The 17137-nt window shown below is 41.9% G+C and overlaps 1 protein-coding gene across 1 annotated transcript; it reads left to right on the top strand.

The window, feature by feature from the left end:
• The first annotated feature begins 211 nt into the window (after positions 1 to 211).
• DLL1 (delta like canonical Notch ligand 1) lies at positions 212 to 11520 on the top strand. The gene is made up of 11 exons (XM_082249455.1): positions 212 to 612; positions 2923 to 3231; positions 4506 to 4566; positions 5281 to 5538; positions 6619 to 6679; positions 6910 to 7040; positions 7643 to 7812; positions 7967 to 8183; positions 8521 to 9307; positions 9418 to 9532; positions 10766 to 11520. Exons 1-11 carry the CDS (start codon positions 556 to 558, stop codon positions 10769 to 10771), a joined length of 2172 nt encoding a protein of 723 aa, XP_082105581.1. The 5' UTR covers positions 212 to 555; the 3' UTR covers positions 10772 to 11520.
• The last annotated feature ends 5617 nt before the right edge of the window (positions 11521 to 17137 follow it).

Below are 17137 nucleotides of genomic sequence, written 5' to 3'. Positions count from 1 at the left end.
AGAGGAGGGTTCTGTAAAGTGGCTCCTTTGTGACATCTCTAGACAGACTGGGGGTCTGCTGATTTGCATGTCATTAGCTATGCAGGCGGCCAGCTCCATATAAAGAGGCAGGCGGCCAGCCAGAAGCAGATAGAGCAGAAGAGGGCAGGGACACCAGGACTGAGCATAGCCCGATCAGGACAAGTCAGCACTCCCATAGACACACCGCACACCTCACCTACCTGCCTGCCTGCCTGCCGGGATTATCGGAGCTCCGGGACTACACCGCTCCCATCGCTTTTCTCTGGATTGTTGCCTTTTACTGGGTTCCTATGGAGATCTAGGGGCCAGACAAGGTGGAATTCTCTTAAAGGTGGATGCTAAAGGACTCCGATCTTCACCTAGCGCCAGTCCCCACCTTTTCTGCTATTGACAAGCTCGTTGTCACCCAATGAAAGGGCGTCTATAGCCGGGAGGAGAAGACATTTGAAGGGAAAGCAGAGCCGGCGGTGCGGCAATCTTTAAAGCTGTGCTCTCCATTCACTGGCACCTACCGCAACCCTACAGATACCTACCATGGGTGCCCCCCACGCCGCACTCTGCCTGCTCATTGTCTCTGCGCTGCTAGCCCAGGTAAGACATCCGATCTTCCCATTGGCTCTCACATTGACAGCGAGCGGACTCCGCTGAGCAGCGGGCACTGGAACTTTAATACCCCTGCCATGGAGGCTGTGGGCTAGGGGGGGCTTTGTAAGTTTCATCACCCTTTCTGCGGAAGGAAGAACAGAATAAGGGGGCACTGGAACTTTAATAGATGGGCATGCTTTCCATGGAAGCAATATTGAGAGATTGGGGGGGGGGGGGGGGGCTTTGTAGGTTTATTGAGCGATCACCCTTACCATGGCTTTTCATGGAAGCAATATTGAGAGATTGGGGGGCTTTGTAGGTTTTTTGAGTGATCGCCCTTACTATGGCTTTCCATGCAAGCAACAATATTGAGAGATTGGGGGGGCTTTGTAGGTTTATTGAGCGATCACCCTTACTATGGCTTTCCATGGAAGCAATATTGAGAGATTGGGGGGGCTTTGTAGGTTTTTTCAGCGATCACCCTTACTATGGCTTTCCATGGAAGCAATATTGAGAGATTGGAGGGGGGTTTGTAGGTTTTTCCAGCGATCATCCTTACTATGGCTTTCCATGGAAGCAGTATTGAGAGGCTGGAGGGGGCTTTGTAGGTTTTTTGTGCAATCACCCTTACTATGGATACAAATAATCGCATATGCTATAAATAAGGAGAAGGGGCATTTGGACTTACTTTATTAGATGGCCACCCCTACCATGGGGTGGGAGGATTTGTGAATGTATTGAGTGATCACCCTTCCTATGGAAGGAATAATATCAATGTGGTATTTAGAGAAGGATTGTAACTTACATAGGTGGGTACCCCTACCATAAAAACAACAGCATGCTATATATTGAGGGATGGGGGGATAGAGCTTCCTTAGTTTAATGAGTGATCACCCTTTCTATGGAAGGAATAATATCATATGCCCTATGTAGGGAAGGATTTGAACTGTCATAGATGGGCACCCCTACCAAAAAACAACAGCATTGTATATATTGGGGGGGGGGATCTTAATGAGTGATCACCCTTACCATGGAAGGAATCATAGTATATGCATAAAGCAGTGGGTCATTGACACTGTAATAGATGGGAAACCCTACTGTGGATGTAATAGCATGCTATTATGTTGAGGGATGGGGGGCTTTGTAAAGTGAATTTGTGATCACCTGTACTATTGAAGGAATAATAATTTATGCTACAAAGGGGGGCATTGGAACTCTAGATAAGTACCCTTTCTATGGCCAAGATATACAATGCTATATTGTAACTTTGATGTATGGGTTTTCCTACCATGGATGGGATAATATGCTATAATGGAACCTGACTGTGTGGGCTTCCTGACCATGGGGAGATTCAGAAAAATATGCTACACTTAGGAGGCTATGTAGCTTTAATAAATAAGCCTTACCTTGGAGGGGCTCAAATAAAATGCTATATTGGAAGGATTGTAACATTAATACATGGCCATCTTCCCCATGGAGGGGCTCATATGAAATGTAGCTTTAATAAATAAGCCTTACCATGGAGGGGCTCAAATAAAATGCTATATTGGAAGGATTGTAACTTTAATACATGGCCATCTCCACCATGGAGGGGCTCATATGAAATGCTATATTGAAGGTTTTGTAATTTTAATACATGGCCCTCTTTAACATGGAGGGGCTCATAAAAAAATGCTATATTGGAGGTATTGTAACTTTAATACACGGCCATCTGTACCATGGAGGGGTGATATCAAATGCTATATGTAAGAGGTATGGTACCTTAAATAAGTGGGTATCTCTACCATAGAGGAGATGACATAAAATGCTAAATGGAGGGGTTTTATAACTTTAATACTGTAGATGGGTACCCATATCAATGAGGTAAAATGCTACAAACAAGGGGTTTTAGAACTTCAATAGCTGAGCATCCTTACCATGGAGGGATTAATATACATTTTACGTGTAGAGGTGTTGTGACTAATAAATGGCCATCCTTACTATGAAGGGAATAATATAACCTTCTCTATTCAGGGGGTTTTGTAACTTTAATAGGTGGATGCCTTTTTCATGTAATTAATATCAAACGCTCTATTGTAACCTGAATGTGTAAGCATCTTTACCATGAAAGGAATAAAAATACATGCTATATGTAGGGGTACCTAGTAAGCTCTGGGAGGCATTGCCTACAATGATGCCAATTCTGTAGAGAGAGTGAAGCTGTGCAATTCAGGCCTATTTGGGCCATCACTGAATAAAATAGGTAAATACATGAGCTGTGGATTTCTAATGCTGGACTGCTGATTTATATGTGATGTATTTCTCCTGGCTTTGTAGATCTCTTGTTCCGGGCTCTTCGAGTTGAAGCTGCAAGAGTTCATCAATAAGAAAGGTCCTATGGGGAACATGAACTGCTGTCGTGGTGGGATGTCCAGCTCTCAGGGCTTGCAGCAATGCGAATGCAAGACTTTCTTTCGGATCTGCCTGAAGCACTACCAGAGCAGCGTGTCCCCGGAGCCCCCTTGTACTTATGGCAGCGCCATCACCCCAGTGCTGGGTTCCAACTCCTTCAATGTCCCGGAGACTGTCAGCTCAGACCCAAGCTTCACCAACCCCATTCGATTCGCCTTTGGATTCACCTGGCCTGTGAGTGATCTAGTCTTTCTTCTACCCCCAGGATGCTGCCTGTACATGTAGTTCATCACCATTATTAATCCATCCAGACAGGGAAGCTTGATGGCTTTAAGCTCTGCTGAATTCAGTGCTGAACAATAAGCTTAGCAACACCTATGCAAGCAGCAGGCTTGTCTCTCCTGCACACCAGGGTTCACCTAACAGGGTCAGACACTCTGATAGGGGTTAAGTACAGTAGTTGATGATAACATGGGTGATCATAGGGGGCTTTTCAGAGGGTGGTGGCTGTTGATGCAGAGTATTCAGATTAGGTAGATTAAACACACTGTGTACAGGGTGGGGTTGGATTACACAAGGTGAAATAAACCCCTGGATAAAAGCAGCAATACCACTTACATAAAGGCTTGCGTAGCCTGAGGGAAAAGGTTTATTTTTAGGGTTTACATCTGTCTGTATGACCCAGGGGGATATTTAGTCGTCCAAGCTCAAAGAGATGGAATGAAAGGCTGAGATTTGTGTGTGAAAAAGGAAAGGGGAAGGGGGGTGGGGGGGTTCAGATGAAAAAAAAAAAAAAAGGAGTTATTTGTCATAGGCAGAGCCTTTATTTTTCCAAAAGGAACAAGTGTTACGGTGTTGGAAATGCCACTGCCCAAGTCTCCCCCTCTTGTCTTTGGAAGCGGTTGTATAATTGTCAGCACAGCGTGAAATTCCCAAAAGGATTCATTTTACAGCCCTCTCAATGTGTGAAACTAGGTAAATTAAGCGTGAAGATTGATGACAACAGCTCTGCTAGGCCCCCTGATCTACAGTGTCCTTCCTATCACTCCAAAAGGGTTAAGGACAGACAAAAAAAAACGTGCAAAATCCTCACTTCTTGCCGCCATCAGTGGTTGCAGCACTGCATGGAAAAGCCAAGCAATGCAAATGTGATGGTAGCCAGGAAAGGGTTAATCGACCAAGGCTCCTCTGTAGGCAGGCAACTGGCATCTAAGGGGTGGTGGTGGAGGGGATCACTGCATAATGAAACAACAAGCATAAAAATCATACCAGGAAATAACTATTAAAAGTCCACCCATTTCCTTAGGAAAAGTGAAAACATTCAGCTAGCCAACACAATTCCCCGAGCCTCGCCTAGGCAGAGTGGGGGTAGGCAGCTATCACTAGTTAGTGGTACGTGCTGATTTTGTCTGCTATTTGAAATGGAACATTTCTGTAGATCAGTGTGATATTTGATTTGCGTTTTAAGCTTCTTAGTAATATTGCAATTTCTATTTTCTTGTGCACAGGGTACTTTTTCCCTCATCATCGAAGCACTGCACACCGATTCACCAGATGACCTAAGCACAGGTAAGAAAGTGCATTGTATAGAGTGGTCCTTTTTTTTTTTTGTTTCCCCATTGTCCTCCACTCTTCTGTAATGCGGCCTTTCATGCTCACAGCAGGAAGGGCCAACTTGGCACCTAACGCTTTAGGAAGTCCATGTGACAACGTGTTCAACACCTTTCCGGTGTTTGATCTTCACCATGTACTGTTGGTGGTGTCACTAGGCCTAGTCCAAGAAAATGTTTCCTATCCTTGGAGCCATTGCTAGTATCTGATGCAAAATACAGTAAACCCCCCTCCATTGCGGGGGTTACGTTCCGGACCCAGCCGCGAAAAGTGAAAATCCGCGAAATAGAAAAACCCTATTAAAATGCATTGTAGGCATGTTTTTTTTTTACTGTCACTGTACGTGTAAAAGCATTTTAAGGTCTTTAAACACACTTTTAAAAGAATAGAAACTCATTTAAACACATAAAAGATACTGAGAGACATAGCAAGAGCTATGGAAAACACAAAAATATTTCATTTTTAATGATTTATATAGTAAAATAACATTACAAAAAAAAAACGCAATATACCGGGACCGCAAAAACTGAACCGCGATGGAGCGGGGGTTTACTGTATTCAATTTTGAGTGATTTGTAGAATCATAGTAAAGTCAGTGTGGTAGCTTAGAAAGGGATTCGCTATACTGGAAAAAAATGCAGTTATTAACGTAGGTTTGTTTTCATTTGGCAGAAAATCCCGATCGCCTTATCAGCCGCCTTGCCACCCAGAGACACCTGACAGTTGGCGAAGAATGGTCTCAGGATCTGCACAACAGCGGCAGAACGGAACTCAAGTACTCCTATCGCTTTGTGTGTGACGAACACTACTACGGAGAAGGGTGCACTGATTACTGCCGCCCCAGGGACGATGCTTTCGGACACTTCTCCTGTGGCGAAAAGGGAGAGAAAGTCTGCAACCCCGGCTGGAAGGGACAGTACTGCACTGAACGTAAGTATAGACGCTAAAATAAATAAATATAATATAAATAATAAAAAATAAATAAAAAAATAAATAAATAAATAAAAAAATAACCTGCTCAGGGAACATAGGCTTAGAAATAGGCTACATGTAAAAAAATAAATAAATAAATAAATAAATAAAAGAAAAATATTTAATTCCAACATTTAAAATTATATTTTTATATGCAGAAAATGACACAAGCATCTGATATTTAATAGTCAAATTATTCTTTATTATTCTTTATTTTATTTGTCCAATTAAATGACACATTTGTTATGCAGAGTGTCTCATTAATCATGTTGATTAGCTCCTTTTTATACTGCCTAATGGGGGTGTTCTCCTTCTTTTTTTTTTTTTTTTTTTGTGCATTCAGTGTCACATAGCTGTGTAAAATGTGCACTGCCTGCTTAACGAGCTTGTCTTAAGCTAGAGAAACAAGAAAGCTTCCCCCTTCCCCCACTGTCCTTTGTGAGGCTGGTGCCCCTCTTTCTGCTGAGAACTTTGGACCATTTATTTAAATGATAATAATAATGAAAAGTTTTCAGAGAAATCACACGCGTGCCATAGATTAGATCTTCACAGCGATTGGCCGGGAGAGCTGCACCCCTGCCTATGATTGGCTAGAGGCAATGGGGTATTGTTGCAGAAGGGCAGCTGCTGGGAGAGAATAGACAATAGAGCAGCTGTCCTGTACTGGCACCCTGCACACCAGCTGTCCACTCTTATCTGCACACACTCGCTGGGATATTAAGGGGTGGAACCATGTGTGTGTGTGTAGAATTAGGGAAGAAGGGGAAAAAAAAAAAAAAAAGACTTCTGACCCTCACTTAGAAGAAAAAAAGTGTGTATCAAGGGGGGAGGGGAAAAGAGGTCTGGGAGCCTTCTTTTGTCACCGTGTAAATGTATTAAGGAGAACGCCTGTTTGCCAGTGACTAGGAAAGTACCCAGTTCCCAAATGAGCACAGAATCCAGCAGCCTGTATATAAAATCAGACATCAACTATTCATGGCTGTTCATTTTGATACTCTATAATGGATCGCTAATATTTCCCATTTTTTTTTTATGCAGCAATTTGCCTCCCCGGATGTGACGAACAACATGGCGTTTGTGAAAAACCTGGAGAGTGCAAGTGAGTTCACCTTGTTAATGTTTGAACAGAGTCAGAGAATGTTGTCTGTGTATATAATTAAAAGAGCAGCTCCCATATACACACACATAGAATTTCCCCAGAAGGGTTTCATACTCTCTATTCTTATACATATTCCAAATGTTTTCTCTATATATATCGTTTCAAAGTCAGTCTGCTGTGTTCTTAGTAACAAATTGATAACCGGCTTTTTTTTTTTTTTCTCCATTTAGATGCCGTGTAGGTTGGCAAGGCCGCTACTGTGATGAATGCATCCGTTACCCAGGTTGCCTGCATGGTACATGCCAACAGCCTTGGCAATGCAACTGCCAAGAAGGATGGGGTGGACTGTTTTGTAACCAAGGTGAGACTATACAATAAACAGTGATTATTATTAATATTATACAGGATTTATATAGCAGCAACAGTTTGCGCATACAATATAATTCAATACAGGAGGAATCAGAGTGCCCTGCTCATTAGAGCTTACAATCTAAAAGGGAGGGTCAAGTGATACAAAAGGTATAATAACTGGGGTGGGTAGACTAATGGAGAAAATCGTATAGTTGTTAGGTGGAGGCAGGATATTCTTCTCTGAAAAGAAACGTTTTCAGGGAGTGGATAGTGTTGGAGATAGTTGGACAGATTGGGGTAGGGAATTCCAAAGGATGGGAGAAGTCTTGGAGGCAAGCATAGGAGGAGGTGATGAGGGAACTAGAGAGCAGGAGGTATTGGGAGGAACGAAGAGAACGATTTGGTTGGTATTTGGAGACTAGGTTAGTGATGTAGCTGGGGGCCAAGTTGTGGATGGCTTTGTAAGTTATTGTTAGTATTTTGGATTTAAATAATTGGGTGAGTGGCAACCAATGGAGGGAATGGCATGTGGTTGAGTCAATGATGAAGATGACTGAATATAATAAATGTGAAAGGACAGCTTTCTGATGATTTTCTTTGTTCATTGTACAGACCTTAACTACTGTACTCACCACAAGCCTTGCAAGAACGGAGCCACCTGCACCAATACCGGCCAGGGAAGTTACACTTGCTCTTGCCGTCCAGGCTATACTGGATCCAACTGTGAGATTGAGATCAACGAATGTGACACCAACCCTTGCAAGAATGGAGGAAGCTGTACGGTAAGTCATTTTTATACTCATAATTAATTCTTTAGGTAAACCAAATAAATGTAGGGCTCTGGAATGAACCTGTAAATCAACTGGTAGTTTTACCCAAGCTTACATAATGCAGTTTTCTGTGCTAAAGTGACATTTGCCTTATTTTTTTAAACAGGATCTGGAAAATAGCTATTCCTGCTCGTGCCCACCTGGATTCTATGGCAAAAACTGTGAGCTTAGTGCCATGACTTGTGCTGATGGACCATGCTTCAATGGCGGCAGATGCACAGATAACCCAGATGGTGGATACAGCTGCCTTTGCCCAGTTGCCTACTCTGGCTTCAACTGTGAAAAGAAAATTGATTACTGCAGCTCCAATCCTTGTGCCAACGGTAAGATCACAGTTCAGTTGAGTAGTTTAATTGTTAGTATGAATGAGGCCCTTGATAAATAAACAGAAATACGTTCTATTGCTTATGTATTGCTTTGAAAAATGTCCCAGTAATAGATATAAATATTAATGGGGAAGGTGGTGAGAATTAAATATGTCTGCATTATCCATAGCAAGCAACCAGCCAGTTTTAATTTTCCTGGACCATAAAAAGGCAGTCTAAGTCAAGTTTCTGTCTGCAACACCAATATCAGATTTTGTATCCATGTTAATATAAATTGTGCTCGGCGTTAATCAGTTTACATTGTCTAATCATTTCCTGATTGGCTCTGGTACAGGAGCTCGTTGTGAGGACCTTGGAAATTCCTACATTTGCCAGTGCCAAGAAGGCTTCTCTGGGAGGCACTGTGATGACAACCTGGATGACTGCGCTTCCTTCCCCTGCCAAAATGGTGGCACATGCCAGGATGGGATTAATGACTATTCATGCACCTGCCCTCCGGGGTACACAGGGAAAAACTGCAGCATGCCTGTGAGCAAATGTGAACACAACCCATGCCACAATGGGGCAACCTGCCATGAGAGAAACAATCGTTATGTGTGCGAATGTGCTCGCGGTTATGGTGGACTTAATTGCCAGTTTTTACTCCCTGAGCTCACCACCAAAGATGGTGATACTGAAAAGTTAAGGGAAAAGGTCAACGGACAGTTTCCATGGATTGCAGTGTGTGCTGGAATTATCTTGGTGTTACTGTTACTACTAGGCTGTTCTGCGGTAGTCGTTTACGTGCGGCTTAGGGTACAGAAGAAACGTCAAATGCCTGCCGCCTCTCGTGGAGAAACCAAGACTATGAATAATCTGGCCAACTGCCATCGTGAAAAGGACATTTCTGTGAGCATCATAGGCACCACTCAGATTAAAAACACAAACAAGAAAGTAGACTTTTTAAGCGAAAGCAACAATGATAAAAACGGCTACAAGCCAAGATACCCAACTGTGGATTACAATTTAGTCCATGAACTCAAAAATGAGGATGCAGCTAAAGAAGAACGGAGGAAATGTGAAGCCAAGTGCAGCTCGAGTGACTCAGATTCAGAAGAAACGCACTCATCACATTTAAAAAGGTACATATCTTGATGTTTTGCAACTTTATATACGGTTGTATTGGTTTATTGTTACCTCTGCTTGGACCATGTCTAATTCTAATGGCTTACCATTTCTTTGCTACCAACAGTGATCCTTCAGAAAAAAAGAGGCCAGACTCAAATTACTCCTCTTCGAAAGACACAAAATATCAGTCCGTATATGTCATATCAGATGAGAAAGATGAATGCATCATAGCAACTGAGGTTAGTATTTTATTTTTTACTAGATCTGTTGATTTTAGAACCTTCTGCAGATGTAATGCAGCCTAACTGAACTCATGTTAATATAGCCAATAAAGTTAAGCTGCTCTTCTTGTTTGAAAGCTTGTGTGTTTTATTGGCTTTAAACTTTACGCACCTAATTAGCATTCCCTTTAAACATTGCCCTCATCATCTTTTATATTGAAAAAAAGAAATGTAGGCTATGTGAAATATATTGCCTAAAACCATTATATAAACTAAACCCACCATGATCATAAATGATGGCTGTGTGTTTTGGAAACTTTATTGCATACTTTTATAATACTGTAACTAAAAACAGTTGATGGTCAGGACTACCGTAAAAAAACGAAGCTAGGTATAATAAATGTTGGCTCAAAGGTGATCAGTGGGTGTAGCTTTTAAAGGTTATCTAAAGTCACAAGCTAGGCATTGGGGTTGATTTACTAAAAATGGAGAGTGCATAATCTGGTTAAGCTCTGCATAGAAAAACAATCAGTTTCCAAGTTTTAGTGTCCATTCACACTGGTACGACTTGTCAGGCGACTTGGTCAGCCTGACAAGTCGTGCACCGTCGCTCCCATAGTGTAGTACAGGAGCCGTTCTAATAGGAGCGACACAAGTCGCTCCGACTTAGAAAAAGGGTCCTGTACTACTTCGGGGCGACCTCGGAGCGACTTGCATAGACATTCATGTTATGAAGTCCGTGCAAGTTGCGCCGAAGTCGCGCTGCACGCGACTTCACAGGTCGCCCCCTAAGTCGGAGCGACCTAATGTGAACGGGGGCTTATGTCAAAGCTTGATTGAACAAGCTGACATTAGAAACTGATTGGCTACCATGCACAGCTGCACCAGATTTTGCACTCTCCAGTTTTAGTAAATCAACCCAATTGTATTCATAATCTTATTTCCACTTTCCTGTCACAGTAGGGTGTCTAAATATGACTATGAAGTCCAAAAGGTACCAGCCAGACCTAGTGCACTCTGTAATCAGAGCTCAATAACAGACCTGGAAAAGGCCAGGAAGCTTCATGCTCACTTAAAAGAATTTCTAAGTAAATATCAGTCACAAATCATAACATGTGGGGGTATGGGACTATAAAAAATATAAAAATGTGAGATTTCCATTGGGCTTTAATGCTGTGAATGAGGAAACTTGTATTAAGTTGTGATCTGCTAACAGGTGGCTAAGCTTATCTCTTCTGTTTGCTTCTACAGGTGTAATACGGAAGCTGTAAAACACATTCTTGTCATATATTCAGAGGTGACGCCCATGTGAATGCTGCTGATAATAGAGGAGAGGGACATCCCTTTGTTGACTGCTGCTGAGACACTAAATTCAGACCGAGCTGGTTCTCTACTGAAGTTAGCAAAAAATGACTGCAAAACAAAATGGACACTACAAGCTAGCCTCTGTGTCCAGACACAAAACTGTTGCACTGCCGTTTCAGTTCTTCTTCATTGCACTATGGACAGTTGCTTTTTTTTTTTCTTTTTTTTGTTTTTGCCTTTTTTAAATAATTATTATAAAATATATATATATAAATATATAAATATATATATTTAATGAATTGGACTTCTATGAGTCTGCAGAAGATGAGTGCACTGCCTGAGGTGTATAGTTGAATTCTATGAGCCACTCCGTTGCTAAACTCCAGACACTGCCTTCCTTAGTCTTTTTTATACTGAAAGGTGTTTTTCACTAGGTCAAAAAATGTGTGTTATTTTTTGAACTTGTAAAACTATTTTTACGATATTTGTAAAGCTTGAGTATTTGTGATGTTCATTTTTTATAATTTAAAAAAAATGGTAAATATGTAAAAAGGCACTTCGGGTCTATGTGACTATATTTTTTTGTATATATATGTATTTATGGAATATTGTGCAAATGATATTTGATTTTTTCTACTTTTTTTGTTAATGAAGGAATTCATTTTTAAACTATTTTTCCAAAATAAATATTATGAATGATACTATTTGGAGTTGTTTTATATACTGTTGTGGGTATTAGAATCATGTTGGGAGCCCCCAATGTTCAATTTACTAAAGGAGTAATGAGTGTTCACTTTGCAAATACTGTAAATTAAATATAGATGTAAATTAAGAATAGTAAGTAAATATGATGAAGCTGTGTTCACTTTAAGCAACCAGTCGTGGGGTAGCAACAATCCACCTTTTTATTTTAAATTTTCCTTGCACATGATTGGGTATTTAAATTTAACTTTATTTACTTAGTAAGTGAACAACCGCTATTTATTTTGCAAACCAACCCCATTAATGTGTATCTGAAGCCAATACGTTCTTTTTTTTGGATGGAGTGGTGATGGGTTAGAACATCTTTTTATGGCTGTCTGGGTCCCCATTGGGGTTATTTATTCTCCTCATTTGTTCTGGTGACCAGTTTCGAAAGAAGTGATGGGTAAATTCAAATTCTTAAGGTATCACAACAGAAATTGAGGTGAAATATTCTGTTTCTATAGGTATAGGTCAGGTAGTAAAGGGGAATCTCTACAATGGTAGATGGTAAAAAAAAAACTAACATGGGGCTTTAACCATTTCTTCGCCATCGAAAATGTACAAAAAGCTTTTGACTTTTCATAGGGGCAGATTTATTAAAACTGGAGAGTGCAAAATGTGGTGCACATCGGTATAGAAACCAATCAGCCTCCAGGTTTTGTTGTCAAAGCTTAATTGAGCAAGCTGAAGTTAGAAGCTGATTGGCTACAATGCACGGCTGCGCCAGATTCTGGGTGCTCCAGTTTGAGTACCCTCCCCCCCCCCATAAACTTTTAAGTTAAAATTGATGTTTCTGTTATATTGGGCAGACTAGATGGGCCAAATGGTTCTTATCTGCCGACACATTCTATGTTTCTGTTAGTTTGGTGTTGTGTTATCACTACCTGCCGCATGGTAACCTTAAAGGGCCATTAAAGGTAAAATGCAAGATAGCTTATGGGAAACAGTTGTGACTAACATTAACAGATGTTGTTTTAGGGGAAGGGGCTATATTTTCCTACACATACCTGACCCCCTGTCTAATTAATCCTATTAAGGGTTCATGTAGAGAAGCATGGCTGATTAACATTGCCTTTTGCATTCAAATGCAGTGTGTTTGACCACAAAATGCCTGTTGTGCCCAAAGAAAAGCAACGCAAAACAAGTCAATCGCAACCTGGAAAAATTATCTACGCCATGTTATTAAAGTAGATAGAAAAATCTGAAAGCCAATGTTTAAAGTGTGCATCAATATATGATATTACAGTTAAGCAGGGTACACACTAGTAGAAAATCTGCCGAAAATTCCCGCCCAATGTGAAATCGTCCGATTTTCGCCTAGTGTGCACACAACTTTCAGCAGCCGATGCCGACATTTTCAACGAAAAAAAATGGAGGGACAAACACGAAAATTTTTTGTTTAATGTGTATGCAGTACGTCCGTGAAAAATCGGATACGAAAGACCGCGCATGATCTGAAGTTGCTGACAACCCGGAAGTCTAGGAACAAATGTGCCAAAAAGAAGAAAAATCGGACGAGAAATTTTGTGAACATTTATGCACTGTCGACTAAAAACGGTAATGAACGCTGAGAAGACAGAGAAAAATCGGAGGATATTTCGTCCGATTTTCGTCAAGTGTGTACGGCCCTTAAAGCTCACCATAGTTGGTTCGAGGTTGATGGAGGAATAACCCCCCCTCCCCACCCCCGAGACATTGCGCTCTGACTCTGCACTGTCAGAATACACTGGTCAGCAGCAGTAGCCAATTGGTTGCAGTCGCTGATCAAAAAAAAATGTTAAAAGCTTGCCTGTTCAACAAAAGTCCATCTAGCAATTGACATCTGTTGGACATGGATGGCCATACAATGATAAAAATTTTGATCCATCTTTGGCAAACTTTAGTATTTCCTAAATCTCATATGCTTAATAATAAACTTAAAGTATATCTATGGTCAAAACTTATTTTTGGGTTTTGAGTAGGGATGGTAAACTTTAGATTTTTCCTCTCCTATCTGTGTCCCTTTGGCAAGATTTTCTTTCACTTTGGGACCAAAACTGGAGAGTGCAAAATCTGGTGCAGCTTTGTATTGAAACCAATCAGATTCCATTTTTTTTTGTCAAAGCTTAATAGAACAAGTTGAAGTTAGAAGCTGAATGGCTACCTTGCACAGCTGCACTAGATTTTGCACTCTCCAGTTTTAGTAAATCAACCCCTTCATGTTTCCAGAGAACAAACATTGAGGAATCTCTTCAAAACTAACAAAAACACTTAGGCTGCATATACATGTCAGCGTATAATCGCGGGCAGAACCGCCGCGGTTCCGCCCGCGATTCGGAGATTTATTGCAAATCGCGGGACGCCTAGCGTTGCCCGTTGATTTGCAATAGCCCCCCAAACGCCGAGCGATGTTGCCGCGATTTACGCCCGCCGAATCGCGGCAACATCGCGCAAACAAAATCGCGGGACGCAATACGCTCCAAAAAAGTACAAGAGCTTCTTTGGAGCGTATTGCGTCCTGCGATTTTGTTTGCGCGATGTTGCCGCGATTCGGCGGGCGTAAATCGCGGCAACATCGCTCGGCGTTTGGGGGGCTATTGCAAATCAACGGGCAACGCTAGGCGTCCTGCGATTTGCAATAAATCTCCGAATCGCGGGCGGAACCGAGGCGGTTCTGCCTGCGATCATACGCTGACATGTGAATGCAGCCTTAGACGAGTAACTTATGTACTGTGTATTAAATAGCTTGCAGTTTACTTGCTAAAGTTTAATTTTAACTCTTTGTAATGTGAACCTGAATTTACATTAAACATCCATTGATGTGCAGGGAAATTAAAAAAAAAATGGCCTTTTGGCATGATCAGATTTTGAAACAAAGGCAGGTTCACTTAACCAAGTCTGAAAATGTCTCCTTTATGAAGACAACCCTCTTCTGTTAAGTTTATGTGGCGTTTTAAGTGTATCTCTAGTTAAAACCCTTTTTTTAAAATTGGGTTGACGCAGGGAAAGGTAGGCTGTCTATCACGTTTTTTTACTGTCTGTGTCCACAGTGTTAGGATTTACCACCCTGTTTGTCCTCATGACTACTGTCACCAAGACAGAAAGTGAGGGAAAATCTAAAATTTTAGAGTTGTCTCCAGAACGATAGGTAAAGGGAAGTCTTCCAATACAATTTCTGGGGACAACTCTCTTCAAGTAGGAGTAAACTCCCATAGTTGACATTGACCTATAGGTAAGCCTATAATATGGCTTACCTATAGGCAGGGCTGGGGCAAAGCGTGGGAAGGAGGGACAACTGCCCTGGGGGCAATGGTTTATTGCAAGGATGGGGAAGCACCCTGACCCTAACCCTAAGGGAAGGGGGGGGGGGGGCACAGTTTGAAAACTTTGCCCTGGGCTTTGGATGATCTTGTGCCGCCACTGCCTATAGGTACAGTAAATATTTCCTAAACATGCACCGTTTAGTAAATATTTACTTGTGAATGGGCCAGTGATGTCACCAGCACATGCACTCTGAAGGAACCGGCCCCCCTGGCCATTCCTTCAGAGTCCTGAGGCGTGAATAGTGGCTCCCGCGTGCATGCACGGGTGTGACGTCATCGCGGCGCGGCCACTCAGGTGGCCGGAGGACGTAAACCTGGAAGGAAGACTGGTGAAGATGGAAGCCTTGTCAGCGGTGATAGTGCGTTGTTGGGGGGGCTCCGTTTTAAGGTAAGTTTCACATAATGTGCTAGTATGCGGTGCATACTAGTACATTATAACTTTACCTTGCAGGTTTAAAAAAAAAAAACATGGCGGTTTACTACAGCTTTAAGAGGGTTCCACCCCTCATTTTGGAAGATTTCCTCTAACTTTCTTTTGTATCTCTTGGACAAGAAATAGAGGATTTCCCCAGTAGTGCACAAACAGCAAGAATTGTAAACTAACAAACCTTCCCTAATCTATCCAAAACTAAAAAGTTTTGGCCCTGCATACTCTTTAATAACTAATTAGCATAGTGATATTCCTTTCAAAAAGGCAGTTTTGATATTTTCACCAATGACAGTAACTAGAAATCCATCGGAGTCATGCATTAACATTAATATTTTTTCAATAATGTATGTGTTGCCTTTCTGTAATCTGGAACGTTCTGGGTGACTGGTTTCCAGATAACAGATCCCATGGGACTTCCTCGAAGATAAACAGGCAAGTCCAGAGTCATTTATAACAGGTCCGATTTTAGGACACAGGCAGAAAAGAAAATGATGGGATCTGTACACTGTGATTATCCTTATGTTGTGCCAACAGGCCTGTTTATACTTATGCCAGCTAATTCCTTAGGCCTGAAATTGCTGTGATTAAAGTGTATATTCTGACAAAACATTTTTATTGGTTATTTGGGGATTTTTTCAGATTGGAGCCCCTGTTGGGTTTTACTGCTATCCGGCACGCTGTTAGAGAGATTTCTCCTCACTTATTGTCATGGTGACAGCGGTTCCACCAGAAATGAAGTGAGGTAAAATCTACAACACGAGCAGCAATAAAACATTTTTTTTTCATCAGAGTAAAGTAAGGCTAGAATCTCTGTCAGCTTTCATTTCTGACTACGTCCCTGTTGCCGACTTTCCCTCACTTCCTGTCTGGTGAAACCATTGTCTCCAGGGCACTGGTGAGCCTTAAAGGCCTGACAGGGTTTATAATGCTTCCCTAATTGAAAAAAAAATAATAATTTGGCTGGACAATCACTTTATTGTGGTTTGCTGTGCTTTGCAGTATACTACAAAAATATCGGTCAGTTCTGACTGAAGATCCAATATTAAGGAATTCAGTAACAAACTCTCTCCATCACATACAAAAAGGCAGGGCCAATCAGGGAATCCTTGGTACAGAATTAAGAAAAGATCCGTGTACATAGAGGGACACCTTGTAATGTGGAGAATGTTCTCAATCTTCAGTCACAAATAAGTAGCACTGTCCCCGTAGGGCTTGCTGTATGATGACTGGTTGGGCTTCCCCTGAATACCAGCATACGGTCACTTAGGGAACAGTCCACACATCCCTCCTTACTCCCGATGATTCATCACACAATAAACAGTCCAGGGGTATTGGTTTTTAGTGTTTATTTTGGAACTTGGATGGGAGAAGGGAATAGTGGGATACTCCAACTGCAGCTATTCACAATGGATAAGGGCAACTCTCACTTGGCCTCAAAAGGTTGCTTGTGGAAGCAACTGCACTGCTTAATCCTTGCTGCCACATGTACGGAAAGATTTAAGTCTCCTTGCTCTTTTCTCTCCAGCAATAGACTTTGTGAATCTACATCATCTTCGGTACACTCACTAGCATCCCCTTTTTTTGACAACCGTCCACTGACTCTTCTAGCTGCAGGGGTGGCCCCCCTCAGGTCAGGCCCCTTGATACAAATCTGTACTCACGGTACTGCAGAATCTTATCCTTCAGTTTCTCCCCTGTCAGTCAGCTTGACCAGACCCCCCCCCCTCCGGGACTCTGCTATCCAGCCGAAAGACCCCGAGCACATGTGCTTCTGGCTTTTATACAGTATCACATCATGCACCTAGGCACTTTTCCTCTTCCAAATGACCGGAGCTGTATCAA

The sequence above is a fragment of the Pelophylax lessonae genome, assembly GCF_965119305.1.
Source record: "Pelophylax lessonae genome assembly, chromosome: 3".
Lineage (NCBI taxonomy): Eukaryota > Metazoa > Chordata > Amphibia > Anura > Ranidae > Pelophylax > Pelophylax lessonae.
Note: the sequence above shows the minus strand (reverse complement) of the source record. Positions and strands in the feature narration are given on the sequence as shown.